We start from the raw sequence: 18624 nt of genomic DNA on the forward strand, positions 1-18624 counted from the left end.
GGAAAATTTAAGTAATGTACAGAATCTTTATCATTTTATTTAAGTTTGTTAATCTATATAACTGCTGTAGTGGTACAATATGTCATTTTAACATTGAAATAAAAACAGCTAAACAAGTCTGGCTAAAAGAAGCTACTGTAGCCTCTTGTGTAGCTACATTAAAATGAAATCTGTGCCTTGCCTCACAGAGCCACATGACTGTAAACTCATAATTTAGTTTTATCAAAAATGACATCTTTAGGTTTGTATCTTTATTTATGACGCACCAAATATGAGACCTACACAGTAACCAAGTGCCATTTCTCACCCCTCAGATGTTGTTTATAGTATTGTTTTTTGTTTTTTGTTTTTTTTGTCTTTACCATGGCATTTATACAAATATACACTTTGGCTATTTGTTCATATAAATATTAAAACATGGCTAAAAAAAAATAGAAATAAGACATTTAATAGCTTCGTGAGTACTCTTGAAGAGGGTGACTACGAGAAAGGTCACTGAAATGTAAAGTACTTGAAATTCTTGGATAAAATGTTAAAGAAATGCAGAACCTCATAATTAAACACATTAATAAATAATAACTAACAAAAATAATGGCTGGCATGCAAAGAAGATGCTAACTAATTCAAACTACAGTATAGTACAATTATTCTCTGACTATTCCTGATGTATTATTTGGCAAAAACACAAGACTGTACATAATAAGAATAAATGTACAAATTCTTTTATACAATGAAAATATTCGGTAAAAGTGGAGGACATGGATCTGAAACACAATATGCAATATGACCGTTCATGTGAATAATGTCTTCTTTTTGTTTGTATCATTGTCCTCTTCCTGCAGAGAAACCATGATTTGCTTCATAGTGTAACAGTGTTGGAGAGGGATCAGGTGCATCGACATTGACCTCAGTCTCGGAGCAACACCATCGCTGGACTGTCTCCAATGTCAGTCAGCTTATCAGCCAATTAGTAGCAGCCCTGTAGATTTCAGCCAGCCAGCGGTCACAGCATTTCTTTCATCGTATCCCACAGTCTTTCAGGTCAGCTGACAAGCGGTCAGATCTCTGTCAGCGTGATCTTGTAAGTGTCTGCGTAGCTCTCAATGTTGAGGATGAAGGTGTCTTCGTTGGAGTAATGCTCGATGATGTTGTTGTCCATGTTCACCAGGATCCTGAGACAAAACACCAATGATACTTCAACTTTCATTTCATATGCATAACTGACATTTCGAAATAGGCAGAACATTGTCATGTTTTCCCGCTCACCCTTTTCTACTTTTCTTGTACACTTTGGCTATCCTCTCCGAGGGCACGCCGTACTTCTCTGATATCTATGAATGACAAGTGAGAGTTGTTTGTAAACAGGTACTCTGGTGCAAACAAATTGGGTTGTTGACATCACATTCACATGGCAACAGAAAGGCTCCACTCACAGCATCCATCAGGCCTCTGAGCGTGGGAGACTTCAGCATAAGAGCGTCAAACACCTCATCAGTCTCTTTTCTTACATACAACAGTACTACAGTGAGAGCAGAAGAGAATAAACCTTTAAATGTTTGTGTTACAATGGTATCAATTCTGAGTTCAGCTTTCCTTGAACTGGATCATTTCTTGAAGATCACTGAAGAAGATGAAAGAGAAAAAGTGACATGTAGGGGCGGAAGTTGTCATCTTGTACCTCTCTTGTGCGTCCCTGCTTTGATCTGTTTGTGAGGTGATGGACACAGATCTTCATCTGACGGCTTGAACATCCTCTTCACCAGCACACTCCTGAAAACACACAAAAACCCAAATGTGTCATGTGTTGGTTTGCATTTGTGGTGAGGTGCATTTCCTCTGTATGAGGTCACCATCAGTACCTACGTTCATTTGCATATCTTATACAGTGGCAAGAAAAAGTATGTGAACATTTTGGAATTTCATGGTTTTCTGCATTCATATGTCATAAAATGTGATCTGAGCTTCATCTAAGTCAAGAGTATTGGCAAATATAATGTGGTTAAAATAAAAAAAAATTCTGATCTTCCATTTCTTTATTGAACACACTCAATCAACATTTAAAATGGTAGTGGAAAAAGTAAGTGAGCCCTTGGAATTAATAACTGGTTGACCCCCCTTGGCAGCAATAACCTCAATCAGGTGTTTCCTGTAGCTGTGGATCAGACCTGCACAACGTTCAGGACGAATTTTAGCCCATTCTTCCTGACAGAACTGCTTTAGCTCTGTCATATTCTTTGGACGTCTCATGTATGGCTCTCTTCAAGTTATTCCATAGCATCTCGATTGAGTTGAACTCTGGGCTCTGACTTGGCCACTCCAAAAGGTGGATTTTGTTTTTCTGAAGACATTCTATTGTGGACTTACTCCGGTGTTTTGGGCCATTGTCCTGTTGCATCACCCAACTTCTACAGAGTTTCAGCTGATGTACAGACATTCTCACATTATCCTGAAGAATGTTTTGATACACTTGGGAATTCATCTTCCCCTCAATGATTGCAGGCCAGGCCCTGATGCAGCAAAGCAGGCCCAAATCATGACGGTTCCTCCACCATACTTTACGGTTGGGATGATGTTTTCATGATGAAATGCAGTGCCCTTTTTACACCAGATGTAGTACTGCATGTTCTTTCCAAATAGTTCAATCTTAGTTTCATCAGTCCACAAAACATTTTGCCAATAACACTGTGGAGTGTCAATGTGCTCTTTCACAAACTTCAGGCGTGCAGCAATGTTCTTTTTAGTAAACAGCGGCTTCCTTCGTGGTGTCCTGCCATAGACACCCTGCTTGTTCAGTGTTTTACATACTGTAGACTCATGAAGACAGATGTTAGCCAGTTCCAATGACACCTTCAAATCTTTGGCTGTCACTCAGGTTTGTTTCTTTACCTCACTGATGAGTCTTTGTTGTGCTCTGGAGGTCACTTTGACTGGACGCCCACTTCTTGGTAGAGTAGCCACAGTCCCAAAGTGTCTCTATTTGTAGATCGTTTGCCTAACTGAAGACTGGTGAATTTTTAAAGTCTTTGAAATCACTTTATAACCCTTTCTTTGCTTTATGTAAATCAACAATTCTTGATCATAGATCTTCTGAAAGCTCTTTTTAGTGAGTCATGGCTCACATAAGCATATTCTTCTTGTGTGGAGCAAACTCAAAAGGTTTGAGTGGTTTTTATCAATCAAAGTAGCTCTAGTCCACACCTCATTAACTCAAAAGTTCACATACTTTTTCCACTAGCACTATGAGGTTTTTATGGTTGTTCTCAATAAAGACATGAAAGATCAGAATTTTTTGTTATTATTTTAGGCACATTATATTTCTCAATATAGCCCTGCGATGGATTGGCGACCTGTCCAGGGTGTACCCCGCCTTCACCCGTTTGGCTCCGGCCCCCCCCCGTGACCCCGCAAGGGACTAAACGGTAGAAATGAATGAATATTTCTCAATACTCTTGACTCAGATGAAGATCAGGTCACATTTTATGACAAACCAATGCAGAAAACCATGAAATTCCAAAAGGTTCACATACTTTTTCTTGCCACTGTATTTGTAAATGAAAATACACATTTCGTGATGATGCACACCCACCCTTCTCTCTCGATTTCCTCTGTGTTTAAGGTAAATACCTGGAAATGAATCATACAAAGCACAAATAAGTACAAAATTTAATATACAATGAGAAATTGTTGAAGTTTCACTTTATCAGATGAAGACAGCTGTTTAGAAAACTTTTGTTTATATAACAGAAAATATGTGGAGGTGACCAACCTGCCCAGCCCTCTGCAGGTTGCCAAAGTGAACATCTGGAATGAAAAGAACGGGCTGGGCCTCCAAGTCGGTCAAGGTCTTGAAATAGGTGGTGTCAGATTTTTTGGGAACACTTATCACACTGACACCTCCATCCTTCCCTGGACACCAGATATAAGAACAGATACATTTTTACAACAAAAAGATTTTTAAAAAAGTGTTTATTAATCTTTCATTTCTGATGAAAGATTAATAAATGAATGCCTTGTAGTTACAGTTATTTACAGGAAGGGGGGTTGTATTCAACATGATTTCCAGCACTCTAGACTTCAAATTGCACCCTGGGCCTATATTTATCTCTGATTTTGATGCAAACTAAATTATTTCTCATGCAACTCAAACCTTTTGACTTCTTGCGGAAGAGTTTTCTCTCCTCATCCCTTATCTTCCTCTCTGCTCCCTGAAGAAAAAAGGGGCAGACAATAATGAAAACATCATTCTGTGGAAATGGTTCAAGCCTCCAACTAAAAGTTTGGTTTTTATATGAATCTAAATGACCCGCACACAGGTGTGTCTGGAGGCTCACTGTGCAGGTGAGACCACTAGAGGGAGGAATGATGATATTATTTAACTCCCTCACTCCACCTGCTGCTTGGCAGTCAGACAGTCTACAACACAATAATACAGGCCTGTGCATTTACACTGTTAACTTTATATCTCAAAACATTAAACGGAAAAAATATAAACAAAAAAATTTTTAAATTTTAGTGTACTGTCATATCGACTGAGACAAAACCAGACAACTGTTAACAATCTGGCAGCAGCAAATGAATATTCAAATCTGTGATATTACTGGTAGTTAAATATCAGGCTTTGAACTGTTTTATTAGCAAAAATGTGAGGCTTAATCTGAACAGGGCAAAACTGTTACATCTTACAAAGCTTCACATAAGAACAAGTTTAACATCTCTTGTCCATAAAATGCAAAAAAAAAAAAAAAAAAACACTCACCATGATTTATAGCTGTTGATTTTACAAGGAAATAACAGCAAATTCATTATTCTAATTAACCTGCCAGTTATAATAAGCCCAAGTCACAAATGAACAGTAGTCCCCCTCTTTAAAATGAATTCACTTAAAAATAGTTTCAAAATGAAAACCAAAATGTACATGTGATACCCTTTAATGGACTTGAACTTCCTGACTGATAAAACCTGATATATAGGAAGTAATATCTCACCTTGTCACAGAAGACCTTAATCTGTGAATAGGCCCTGTGCAGGGGCTTGTTGCTGCGGTTGTTGTAGCTGTATGTGTCGATCTGGATCATCAGAGGAAGACCCTTCACCCCCTTCTGAGAGGAGAAGTCTGTGCTCAGACAGTTGACTGTGATGAAGATCTGCCAATATTACAAGAAGAGGTATAGGTTTATATCACTTAATTTCAACTGTAAACACAAATATGGCCTGGTTTATTAAATTATATTTTGTTTAGAGGAATGTTTTCAGTCATTATGTCACAAGAGAACACACCAGATCCTCCGCAACAACTCAAACTAATGATGAGTCCAAATAGAAGATGATCCCTAAACAACATGGTTCTAAACACAAAATGAAATAAGTCTGTACTTCAAATACATGATTAATATTTTTACAGATGCCATAGTCCAAATTAAAATAGTCTGTGGATTTGAGCATAATTTATTCCAAGTAATTTGGATACTGTTTCTGGGATTTTTTTCTAATGCTTTGAGCAGCATAAACAAAATTCCATTCACCTCCATTGCAAATATTTAGATATCCTGGTACATAGAAATCAGAGCTATATGTAACTGCATGGTAGCTCATAGCTAGAATATGTTATCTTATGATTTGTGTTAACTATTCCTTTGGAAAAACTGGCAACTGCTGCTAAAACATAGTCACACCTTACAGAGTTTCCTGTAACTTAACAATGTTGTATTTCTTATTCTGCAACCCTCAGCACACATCACCATCTGTCTCTGGGTTTAGTTTCTGAACATTAACATGGTCTGCAACACAAGCCAAAGAGGTTGGTTATTAACTTAAACCATAAAATCTTTATTAGTCTCAGCAGCAATGAGGAAAGCCTAATTCGAGTGTTTCTTCCCCTTAGGGGATGAGAAGGCTCTGCTCTGTGCATCCAAGGCAATCCATTTAGTATTCAGTGAAAAAGCCAAGCACTGGGCTTTAGATCAGTGGTTCCCAAGAAGAAATATGTATCGTGAGTGGTTTCCTTATTAAATAGACCCTGGGGAACCACAGCTGTGAGAGCCCTGAGTGTACAGTGCCTTCTTTTCTCCATATCTGAGTCTTCTGGCCTTCTTGAAAGTTAGCATTATGTTGTGAATGAAATAAGTATCTCAGTACTCTATCTCCTTTAAAAATCTATCAGTTTTGCTTTTTATTATTCATGTAATGCCACTGAGTCTTCTAACTCATTTCGAGCTCATGTGGAAGATGATTTGGGCGCAAAATCACTAATAATGTTATGAAATAAAGGCTGAAATGAACTACAACTATAAAAACACAAGCACCTTCCTCAAAATATACATTAAGTGCTAAAGAAAATGTTTATTTTAGCATCTATTGAGGTGACTCTTTTCTGTTTATAGCCATCCCTGAAAACTACTCATGCTCATATTTTACTATTAATATGCAGAACTGTTTTCCTACTTTCTCTAAGACATAAAAAGGCACTCATAGGTTTTTATTAGTGCAGGTATCCTATTTAGCTTGATACATTGCCAGCTTCTACTTTACCTCTGCAGAGATGTAAGAGGACATTTTGAATAAACCTCCCACTTTTTTGAGAGCTAAAGAAGGAGCAGGATGTACAATATACTGCCTGGGAATTACACCTGTTCCTGCACTGCAATAGGCATAGTCAAGCTCAATAGTCACACAGATTAACAGAAGGAGGGAGAGAGAGAGTCAATATTGGCCCAGAGAAGTGTGCTTGGATTTCCTCCAGTAACGTCTTTGTCCCCAGGCTGCTACACACACACACACACACACACACACACACACACACACACGCACACGCACAAAGTCACTCGCATTCACACAGAAATGAGGGCAAAACAAACAACAAAGGGTGGGGAAGGGGATTGGTGTGTGTTGGCCCTTGGGGGATTTCAGAGTTCAAACAATGACAGAGCTCCATTTAAGGAGTGGCTGCAAAGGAGTGAGCTTCGCAATGACAAACAGAGCAAAAGCACACAACAGGTCCCGTCAGTTTTATGAAAGACCAGCAATGAAATAAGATTTGAAATGAGGGAACTTTACCTTTCCCCTCCTCTATTATGGCAACATATCGATCATTTAACTCATCATTTTTAAAGTCAGCTCTGTGAGTGTTCGTCATGTCTACAGTGTTTGCATCACAGTTGAAAGCCGGTTAATTAGTCAAGTGAATGCATTTGTTTGCCAATACCTGAATCAGCACAGAAAAACCTGTCCAGCTGCTTCTTAATATCTACAACACGCCTGAATTGAGAGTAAACACTGTAAACCGGTTTCTGGAAAATTACAGTAATACAAAATTTCCTCATATTTGTGATTTTGTACCTTGGCCTCTTCATTCACATCCCAAGTAAAGGAGATGGCATTGTAGGCGATTTCTTCAATGTTGCCAATTGTGTTGAAGCTCTCCTTGTAGTCAGCTGTGTGAACAAAAATAGGTATGGTTTATTTCTGCAATCACAATAACCCGATATGTAACTTCTGCTTCTCAAAAAATGTTTTCTGTAACCTGCAATTTTGGCAGCTATCTGTTGTTTAAAAATAAAACTAACCAAACTCCATCCCCATTTTACAAAAAAACCACCACACGCAGCATAAAGTGGTCAATAAATGACATAAGCTGGTAGCTATTGTTTGTTAAGATAAGGAATCAAATGGCACGCTTCAGTTTTATTAGAGAAAACCTTATCTGCTTGAGCAAACAAACTCTAAAGTTTCAAAGGTAACATAGGAGGCTATTTGGCTCAGAGAAACGTATTAAAAGTCAGTCAGATGAGTGGATTGTCTAGTTGCCACTGACCTGAATGACTACAAAATGCAGGCCTTTCAAAATGCAGGGTCAAGAGGTCAAATACACTGGTATACTGTGTAAAACCTTCTATGAGCCTGGAGATTTTTTATAGATTTATATTTGTTCATTGTAACTGAAGGATTTCATTTTCTGCATTTGGAAAAATCTAATGGTCATTTGTTTCAGGTAACTATTTCATAACTATGTGATGTTTGTGCAGAAAGCAAGACTGTTTTAATTCCTGATTTAGTGCTCTCCAAATAATAACACAAAGGTCTGGAGATTTTTAATCTGATTTAAAGACTAAGGCTGGTGACAGTTTAGGTATTTTCCATAATTACCACAGCTACAAATGCATATTAATCTACAGCTGAAAACAGTTCCCAGCAAATGCACTTTTTATTCCTGGTTAGGCAACATAAAAATACAGCACCCCCAGTCTTCCCCTGGAATCTGACTTCCTCCATCATCAGAACCACTGTTGCAGCGAAGCTTCCCAGTTTTTTAGCAGGTGCACAAAGTGAGCAGGACAGGCAGCTGCATGCCTATCTGCTACTATACCCCATTAAATAACCCCATTCAAATGACATAGCCCAGGGGCATGATCCCCATCCCCCACAACCAACCCTCCAACGCTATTCAAATCAGCACTTTGGGCAGCTTCAGGTTACAGGCTGCGTCCAGCTACAGGCCAACGTGGCACTGAAGGGCAGGGTGGAGGGTCATTTGACCTACAGAGATGTTTGAATGGACACCCCCCATTGTAGTGTACATACACAAAAATGAGAGCTTAAACTATAAGTCAATTAGGTAACGGATACAATTGTCATAATAGATTAATTGATTTTAACAGAAAAAAGCCCCAAAATGTTGGTTCTAGGTCCTCAAATGTTAATTTTTGCTGCTTTTTTAATGTTTTTATGAAAGTTCACCCTCTAGCTTTTTGGTTTGAATTCTTGCTCCAACAAAACAAGCCATTACGTAAGTCAACTGTACAGTTATCATGGACATATTTTACTGACACAGTATGTCCCAATATAAAGGGTGAACACATACACATCAAGATGAAATGCATGATTTTTCCATCCCCAATTACAAGACCTCCTTAAGTATGTTAAGCATCTTCTTTGGCATTGCATTCTGACTATGTTTGTACATGCAGGAAGTGTGTGCTTATCTATTTTTTAGTCAAGTTGTAAATGCACAGTAGCTACATACACACACCTACAAACACTGACTCATTATACTGGCAAATACCAAACAGGATGCAAAAAAAAATCAAAAAAAATGGCTGGCAGCTACTCTATATGGAATCAGTTATAAACAATCATATTTCATCTTCAAATCCTGTTCAAATCAACCTGATGTTTGACACCAAATGCTTTGATTCAAGCATGAATTTATTACAATTATGAGGTAAAAAAGAACCACATACTGTAGTAACAGCTAAAGACTTGCAGGATTCATTGGAGCTGGTTAACATCTCTGTTCATGAGTCAACCTTATGCAAAATATTGAACAGGCATGGTATCCATGGCAGGACGCCACAGAGGAAGCCACTGCTCTCCAAAAACAACACTGCAGCACGCCTGAAGTTTGCCAAAGACCACCATGACACTGCACAACACTGCTGGGAAAATGTCCTGTGGATAGATGAAACCCACAGCACTGCGTACGGCGCAAAAAGAGAACATGAAAACATCATCCCAACAGTGAAGGGAGGTGGAGAGAGCATCATGATATGGGGCTGCTTTGCTGCCTCTTGACCTGGACCACTTGCCATTGTGGAGGAGAAAATGAATTCCCAAGTTTATCAAGGTCTCCTACAGGATAATGTCAGGGTAGCTGTCCACAAGATAAACTCAGAACAAGCTGGGTGATGCATCAGGGCAGTGACCTCAAGCATTGAAGTAAATCTACTACAGAATGGCTTCAGAGACCTAAACCCCGCCTTCTGGAGCCCAGTCAGAGCCCAGACCTCAGCCCAATAGAGATGCTGTGGAATGACCTCAAGAAAGCCGTCCACACCAGATGTCCTAAGGAATATGGATATAAAGTGTGAACTGTAGACTAATTTGTACTGGTTCATGTAAATATAGGACTTAAATTGAGCAAGAATTACTTTCAACAGACCAAGACTAGCCAAGTAACGGTGTGGCTAGCATTCCTCTCCCTGTCCCAACAAGCTGCGTGTGTTTCCCATCCGCCCCATGACTCCCACATACCTCTCAGTCTCTGCCTCTGTAAACAGGTCCAAGCTTGTCAAACGCAAAACCGCCTACGAGCTTCTCACACGTTAATTCAACAAGGCGTAGAAAAGGTCGGTTCAAATTCAAATCCACCAACCGAAAAACACCAGCAGACAAAAGGTAAAAAAAAAGTTGAGATACAATTATGAGGTTTCAGATCGGCACATGTAGCCTACACCCGTGGGAAATGCTGCGAGAGAGAAAGTTTGCCCCCTTGTTTTGGATCTCCAACTTTTTTCATAAACCAGTGTTTTTCTCAATCCCTCTGCAATGTCAAGAAGATTAGAGGATTTATGTTGCGTGTCCCAGCAATACCTAGACATTAAGAGATTCTAGTGTAGTGCATGGAGGCCAACCCAACCTCCTGTCTGATAGTGGATGATGGTGGGCAACTGAACAGCCTCAGGCAGACAGTTGGGTGGGGGCTTGTTTGCTCTCAGTTTGGTCATGTCTTGTTTATAGGCTGAGCACATTCCAGCATTTGTAACAACATAAATCTGTCATTGTCTTTTGCATCATATGTTTTCATTCAGCTGTTCAAGAATTTGCTATTGTTAACATGTACATGGAAACTTTTTGAAGGAAGGAACGGGCCAATAAAAGTCTTACCAATGTCCAGGACTCTCTGTTTGGCCGTGTGCTGTCGAGAATGCCAGTACTTCCAATATTTAAGCTGCTCGTCCCGATTCTTATCCTCACTGAACACCACCATGATCACACTCTGAAAACAGCAACAAGAGCAAAAATGAAGTTCAACCAAATGATGCTCAAGTTTTAGATCAAGATGGTGCACCTGAACTTGTGTTTGGCACTGAACTTTTGGGATTGTAACCTAACAGAGTAGCTTCAAATGCCATCAGGGTCTAATGTCCTGTGAATCTTATTTCATTCTTTTTGGCAGAAACAGCATCAGTTTCAGCTAATGTTTTTCTGAGATCTGGGAACGCAGCCAATAAGCTCAATATTCACTCTCCTTTGACCTCTGTTTACATCTTGATCACCTCCTGAGGGATATGTTTGGCCTTTTGCTGCTAAACGCTCAGCTGTTGTCTGTCTGCTGCTTGTTACTGGGAAGGTGGCATACAGTTAGGTTATCAAAACCTTTTCACTGAGCAAAGTTATCTGCTGCATCAGGAAACTAAAACCAAAGCACTGATGTTAAAGATGGCAAAATATCCCACAGAGATGAGTGAAACAGCAATATTATCCCCAGTAGGTGTGTATTCATTTCATTTACCAGCAATTATAAAAATACTAATGAGACTCAGAATGAGAAATGAGACTGAAGCGACTTGCTTACCCGAACTTTGCTGATGGGATGACGGAGGCGTTTGTCGGCACTGAGCTCATTGAGCGTCACAGCGTAAAACTGGCCTTTGTTCAAGTAGGTCATTGGTCCCTCGCCCTGCTTCTGACGCAGAGAACGAGTGGCGTCCAGCGTGTACTGGAAGCTGTCACTGTACAAACACACACACGCACGTAGGAGTTGGATGGTGGGATGGGGGCACAACAATGCAGACTCTTCTTTGTGGATCAGTATGTGACATAATAACAAGCAGGCTATGTCAATGTATTCTGAGTGACTTACACTCCCTCCTGGTGAAATAAGAAGTCATCTGTATTTAGAGAAGAAGGTGTGTGGTACCTCTGATGAGAATACAAAAAGCACAGAAAGGGGAAATTATTTGGGAGCAATGACAAGTTAATTTAGCCTGAAAGGAAGTGGTTAAACGATGCTGTAGATGAGAATCAGAGTAGAATGACATCATAAATAGAAAACAGACTCAAAAGCCCCTTGATTCTTGTTCAGTCAATGAACCTTTGGACTCTCAGTGAGCTTTACAGATCATGTAGCACTTTAAATTTCATTTCTTACTCTTCCCATAATCTGTTGCGTTTTACCACATTTCCCAGAGTGTCTTTAGCAACCCACAGTTAATAATTCACTATACTGTGTATGTATAGATGGAGGAGATCACAGTCATAGAACAAGGGTCATGTTCTCAATGAGGCTACCTGTTTAAATGAAGAACTAATATGTTAAATAATAATAGTATAGCTTTTCAATACACAGTAGTGTGAATAGTGTGTGTGTGTGTCTGTATGTGTCCCCTTTAAACCAAAGCAATGTCTACGTTTTGCACCTTGTCACAATTTTATCATGTCTATAAGTTGGGACTAAGTAATTTCTCTTTGTAAATTGCTTAATTAGAATATTTCTTGAAGGCCTGAAAAGGCAAACATACCCAGCAACTAAATAAAAGTCAAGAAAACAAAAGAATTGAATTGTGTTTTAGGGTGTATCTATCCTTGAATAACAGAGTCTCTTTACAGCCAAGGCCACATTGAGGCGTCCTTCTCACCCCATCTCGCTCTTCTTCATACGGGCTGTCAGGTGGACTCTGCTGGTCCTCTTTCGCATACGAGCTGTGACTGACGGTGGTCACCTCATATGGACTCTGTTCGTAGATCACCCTCGCTGACTCTTCTCCTTCCACTCTATAGTGATGCCCCGGGCCCGTCATGTAGACGGGGGCGTACACCTCGGCCTTCACCACAGCCACAGCTGGCGAGCCTCCGTCCCTAGACCCCGCCCCTGTCGAGCTGCTGGACTGCTCCCGTTTGCTCTCCTGGTGCTCTGTGTTCAGTGACAGGTTGACGGGGACAGATTTGAGGACCTGAACATGGTTGTCCACTGTCTCCACCTCGCTTTGGCTGCTGGGGTTGCTAGGCAACGGCGACCTGAACAAACACATGAATTAAATAAAGTCTGTGCTGTATTTATGAACTTTATGCTGTTTGTTTCTTTTTGGTATTACTGAGTGGGTGTAGTGCATTTCTAGAAAGTGCTGTTTTTTAGGTTGTGAAAACCACTGAAATATGTAATTGAACTACCTCTAGAAATAAATATATGCTGCTGCTTATCAAAAATGATTTTTAAAATGCTGCAGTTCAATAAACAAATGTGTCAGGTCCGCTCGGCGCGACCTGCCTCTCTTTCTTTTTCCCTCTCCTGCTCTCCCTTTTTGCGGGATCAACGCCTCAGCTGTGTCGCATCGGGTAATTAGTGACTCGTGGGTCGGTTCGCACACCTGAGGCGTATTCCGGTGATTTGTTGGCTTCCTTATTTATACCTCTGGCAGACGCCAGATGTGTAACGTACTATACTTAAAGTAAGTTATACAAATGTTGTGTTTGATCCGCATTTTTTTTTTTTGGACGTGTGTAAGATGCTACGCTGACAGTATCTGTGCGTTTTGGCTTGACCTTATCACGCTTATTATGCGGTTAGCAACACAGAAATACGTGCTTTGTCTTCCACGCTGACAGTCTCTGTGCTGTGGATTACATTGTTTACGTTGGTTCTTTTTGTTCACCTGTCCGTTCTCATCCTCCTGCTATCCTAGTTCCTGTCGTTAGTTTGTGTGTTTACCGTCCTGGTCTCCTTAGTCATCACTGCCCTTCCCTTGTTGTATGTATTATGGACCCTGTTTTGTTATGTTGTTTTTATTCCATTAAACCACCTTTTTTGTACTAGCACCTGGGTCAGCCATCTTGAGTCCAACCCCAGTTCTCCCTCACCCTCCTGGTGAGGGGGACTAAACCATAACAAAATGTTTTAAAAAAGCAATATTAGTATCAGGAAAAAATTTTTCTGTCTTATAGCACTTTATACACTTACAGGATTGGGTTGACAATTTTCTATATTTTCCTCATTGTCAAGAAATCTTATTAAAACACATAAACCAGCAATGAGTTCATTCTAGCTATTATCTAATACCAATAGTCAGCACCTGAAAATAGCTCAACAAAGGCACCAATTATGCCTGTATTAATACTTTTTGCTAAAAATCTTATTTTTAAGGAAATTTCTACTTTTGTTTTCAATAATGCAAATCTTCAGGAGGAATAAATGGTCTTGGGGCTGAGTGATAAAGGGAAGTCAGAAAATACTGAGTGATAAATGCTTGGGATTTGTTGACAGTAAGCAGAATGTGCAGTAGAAGAACGCTAGCCTTATTTTGTTCAGTGTTGTTGGCCAGTGAACAACATGATAAAAGAATAATAGCATTTTTAAGATTTGTCTGAAATTCTAAACCTACTTTACAGCTGCTCTTATGGTAAAATCTGCACTAAGATGCATATCCATTTTGGTGACAACTAATACAGGTGAGGAGATGTTGGCTACAGATAAAAGAAACGTGTTAACATATACTTCTTCTTTTCAGAACAACAGAGAACTGGTTTTCTCCCACTTCAACCTGGAAAAGGGGTTTTCCTAATTACACATTAGAGATCTTTCTTCTAGGTAAAAGTCTCTTATGCAACAGCAGAGGCATTGTATCATGAAATCTTTGCCATTTATTTTCTTTTTTTTGCAGGGACCAGAAGGATTTTACAGGCCTGAGTACAGCATGTGCTTTTTTCTTTCAGTATCAGTGATTTAAGTAAAATAAAACTCACTCATCTGTGACATTTGCCCACATGCAAGAGCTTGTCTCCTATCACTTTTATCTTCAGTACATAGTTCTTTATCAGGTTGTGGAAACAGGGGTCATTGCTTTGAAAAAACTGGAAGCTTTTCACATCAAACTGTTTTATATGTAATCCTATTAACTACAAGTGCAACATGTCAAACACTACAGTTACTGAGCTCCACGCACTGCTAGAGACGTTTGCTAGCAACTACAGGTTTCATATTTTCTCTGTTTTTCTGTCTGCACATGAGTGAGATACTGAGAATCCCAAATTCACTGACCTCTTCTCCTGTTCCTCTGGTATTTCCACAACTTTGGGAACTGGCAGGTGTCTTTTTTCTTTAGGTACCTGGAAGGAAAACTTAGGACTGTAGGAAACTATGTCTGATTTTTAATATTTTCATGCATCATGTTTGTCAGAGTATGTCTGAGGTAATTCAGAGGTCTCTGCTCAAACAGAGGTCATTTACTATTAACATAAAAATATGTAAAGCACCCAAGTTTAGCTGCTACAGTTCTTATTTACAAGTCAAGTAAATTTCTGAATATGCTAATCTTCTTCAAATAAAAAAAAGTTGCTTCTTTGCTCTTTGTCAGCCACTTTCTAGATGATCTTGATGCACGTGACTTTTTTTCAGACCTTGTAGTAGTCGTAGAGCAGGCCCAGGGCATTGGCGCTGTCCTCATCCCCATTGATGCTCATCATGGCCTTGGTGGCAGCAGTCAGTGGGTTCTCGAGGTACGACCTCCATGCCTCGTCCTCACTGGTGTAGGCCCGCCGCACTGCAGGGAAGGTGCTCTCATTGGGAACCACCACCACCAGACGCTTACTGACAGACATACAGAAAGAAATACAAAAACATCTGAATGCAAAAGTAAATGAATGTATGTACAGAAGGGTGACAAATGGCCTTCGCAGTCACCAGATCTCAACCCAGTTGAACACCTATGGGAGATGTTGGACCGACACATTAGACAGCATGTTCACCACCATCATTAAAAGAACAAATGAGAGAATATCTTTTGGAAGAATGGTGTTCATCCCTCCAGCAGAGTTCACAGACTTGGAGAATCAATGCCAAAGAGCATTAACGCTGTTCTGATGGTTAGGTTTTCCTTCCATTTGTCCACCATCTGTAGATTAGATGAACTAATCTACTGGTTTTATCTTCACAGTAAAATATGATTGTTTCTCTCTGTCTTCAGTTATTTGAATGAGTGGAGTCCAAAAGTAAGAAATTGATTAAAAAAAAGACCCTATTGCCCCTTTCATGCCTGTCTTGTGTGTGCTTGTGTGTTGTTGTTTCAGCATAATGTCACACCTTCCTGAAAAGTCTGAGATGTAGACATTTATAATATGGTGTCCTCAGACATGTTAGGATGCTTGAATCAAGCTGATATTGTTTACTTAATATCAACAAGAAATTTTAACCAGGAATATTTTATAGATGTGAAATCTGCTGTAGGCTCTGCCTTTGAAATTAAAATAATACATTTACAACATAAAATAACTAATTTGTTTGTAGACTCATGCCTGTCAGATCTTCCTACCAAATAAACACATTCATCCCACCACCCAGTCTCTGATGTCATACTGATGCAAACCTTCATAGATAAAGATGCACTGGTGGAAAAGAGGCTGCGACGGACAACACCCAGGATGAAGCTGTCTGCCTATGTAAACTGTCAAGTTGTAGATGGTTCACTTTTATACTAACTAAATTTAAGTCTATACCTTTTTTCCAGCTTTGGAAGAATCTTGAACGCATCAATTGATAAGTCTTCCCTTTCACTAGCTACAAAGCAGACTGTTTTTTACTGATTTGCATTTATCACAAATTCTACTCAACATTTCCATGGCACCACAACTGGACAACTGATGTGCAGATATAAAAACACCCTAAATAGTGTTTTTAGATTTGAACAATTTTTATGGATCTGGCTCAATATTACCAATATGCAGCAAAATAGTGCAACACACCTGTTGTTTTCACTACAGCGCTGATTCGGGATGGATAAAACACTGACACTACAGAGTAACTGAAACATTTACTCCAACTACATTTGAACACTTAAAGACATTTTGTGGTTTTATATTTAAATGCATACCTCTGCATTAATCCCACCACCACCACCACTACTACTACTAGTACCACTACTACTAACAATAATAAGTTACTAACAACTGTCCTATTTCAATAATAATGCATGTGTGTAATCATTATAACACTCAGTAATTTATCTTATTATTAATGCAGTTATTCATATCTATAATAGTATCAAAATCGTTTTTTTTTTTTATTACTGACGGGATATAGGCAAAGTAAAACAGATTATAACATCTTGAGATTTATGTCAACACACTGCCATTTCTGATATGTTATAAGATATTACATTTAGGCAGATTAGAAATATTTACAAGAACACAATCTCCAAGAAAATGAAGCGAGCAATGACTGTCTTCGTTGCTATAGCTGTAGCCCAAAGGCAACTATTTCTTATTAATGACCTATTAATAAAAGTTTATTGTGTTACAAAACAATAGAGTAGGCCGACATCCTCTATTTCACAAGCAGATTCATCGCGCCCTTCAGGCCTAAAAATCCAGGGGAAAAAGTGCAATGCAAAAGGATGGCTGAAACCTAAAGAAATTGAAATGTTTTAAAATCCAGTTCCTGCACTTTAAACAGTTTTCCATCAGTCAAAAAATGGCGAGTTCAACGCTTAACAAAATCCTCGGCGCCAAGTTTTACCTGTCAGCTTTTCACCGACGCCTGTATTAGTTTAATATTTGTCATAAAGGTATTATAAGCAGGAAGTTAATTCATTTTCATCGACAAAAGCGGACGATTTTAACACAGCTTTCCTTTTGATTAAAGAAAAAAAAACATTTGAAAAAGTTTTTCCCAGTAAGTTGAAATCATCAAAGATCCTCTCCACTGGCTCGATCACTTACTTGTCTGTCTCCTGTGACATATTTTGCTTCCTCTATGATTCTTCCTTGTGAAACTGGACTTTCAAGTCGGAGCAGGTAATAGAGAGAGAGAGTTGCCAGAAGCTGGGCTACAGGTAAGTCGACTTTTCTCTGCCCCTCTCTCTGACTCTCTTCTCCGCTCCACCTGGCAGGTAAAGTCGCTTTTGTCCCCTAGCAGCCAATCCCTCTGCTTGTCTTTCACTGTGTACCTAGGTTATGGCAAATATAAACATATCCTGCTGTCAAGCATTGTAATATTTGCATTGGCTTGCTTTAATGGCAATGGGTAAACTTTGGCTGAAATTCTTTCACTATAAAAGAATTGTGAGAGTGAGGGCGAGTCTGCCGCTGATTGGCTGATGCAGAGAGGAGCTGGGCTCTGATTGGCTGCTCCGTCAGAGAGGCAGGTAGAGGCCCACCTCACCTGCAAGCAAACGAAAAGACGGTATTGATGGCACCACAGTGATACCGAATACAGGGAAACACAGGCTCATATTTTGAGGGTCTACACTTGAAATGAAAACAGACTTTTGAACCTTTAGTATGATTTTAGAAATTTTAAAAACCGTGATGGTGCTTATTAGTTAATGGCTAAATGGAGGATTTGATGCATGGTTGCACAGCCTCATAAACCCTTTCCCCCTCTAAACGTTAATAATAACTTTTCTGTGTCTCAGAGTGCACATGGAGGCAGGGAGGAGCCCTGTCATTAGCTGACACAATGCCATTGTCCTCTTAATGAAGCCACTGTGTAAGGAGGTCCTAGTGTTTGGGATTACCCTGCTGGAGCAAACAATGTGTGTGTTACATACAATGATGGGACTCTGCTGAGGTGTGTTGCAATACTTTGTCTGCTGACCCTAAAAACCTTTTTTTTTTGTTGTTGTTCCTAAACAAATATCATAGGGACACTTTAAATGACAGATAAGGAATAAAATGGCAACAAACAACTAGGACCTCTAAATATATATAGCTTTATATACCTGAATGCAATTATTAGTGCAGGTCTAGTATGTATAATGTATCATATTGGTATGGATAACAGTTGTTATGGATGTAATCAATGTTCATCTTCATTTTTGCTAATCATTTGGTTCATTTCACAGATGTAATGCCCACCAG

At 39.4% G+C, this 18624-nt stretch overlaps 1 protein-coding gene across 1 annotated transcript; it reads right to left on the reverse strand.

Moving 5' to 3' along the window:
• Positions 1 to 157: 157 nt before the first annotated feature.
• grhl2b (grainyhead-like transcription factor 2b) lies at positions 158 to 15369 on the reverse strand. Its single transcript, XM_020597491.1, has 15 exons — positions 15169 to 15369; positions 14810 to 14877; positions 12414 to 12792; positions 11639 to 11697; positions 11351 to 11507; positions 10660 to 10771; positions 7336 to 7430; positions 4986 to 5144; positions 4148 to 4205; positions 3767 to 3906; positions 3587 to 3624; positions 1679 to 1770; positions 1434 to 1519; positions 1267 to 1331; positions 158 to 1172 (listed from the first exon to the last, which is right to left on the reverse strand). Exons 1-15 carry the CDS (start codon positions 15367 to 15369, stop codon positions 1058 to 1060), a joined length of 1824 nt encoding a protein of 607 aa, XP_020453147.1. The 3' UTR covers positions 158 to 1057.
• Positions 15370 to 18624: the final 3255 nt, after the last annotated feature.

This window comes from Monopterus albus, unplaced genomic scaffold (assembly GCF_001952655.1).
Source record: "Monopterus albus unplaced genomic scaffold, M_albus_1.0 scaffold34.1, whole genome shotgun sequence".
Taxonomy (NCBI): domain Eukaryota; kingdom Metazoa; phylum Chordata; class Actinopteri; order Synbranchiformes; family Synbranchidae; genus Monopterus; species Monopterus albus.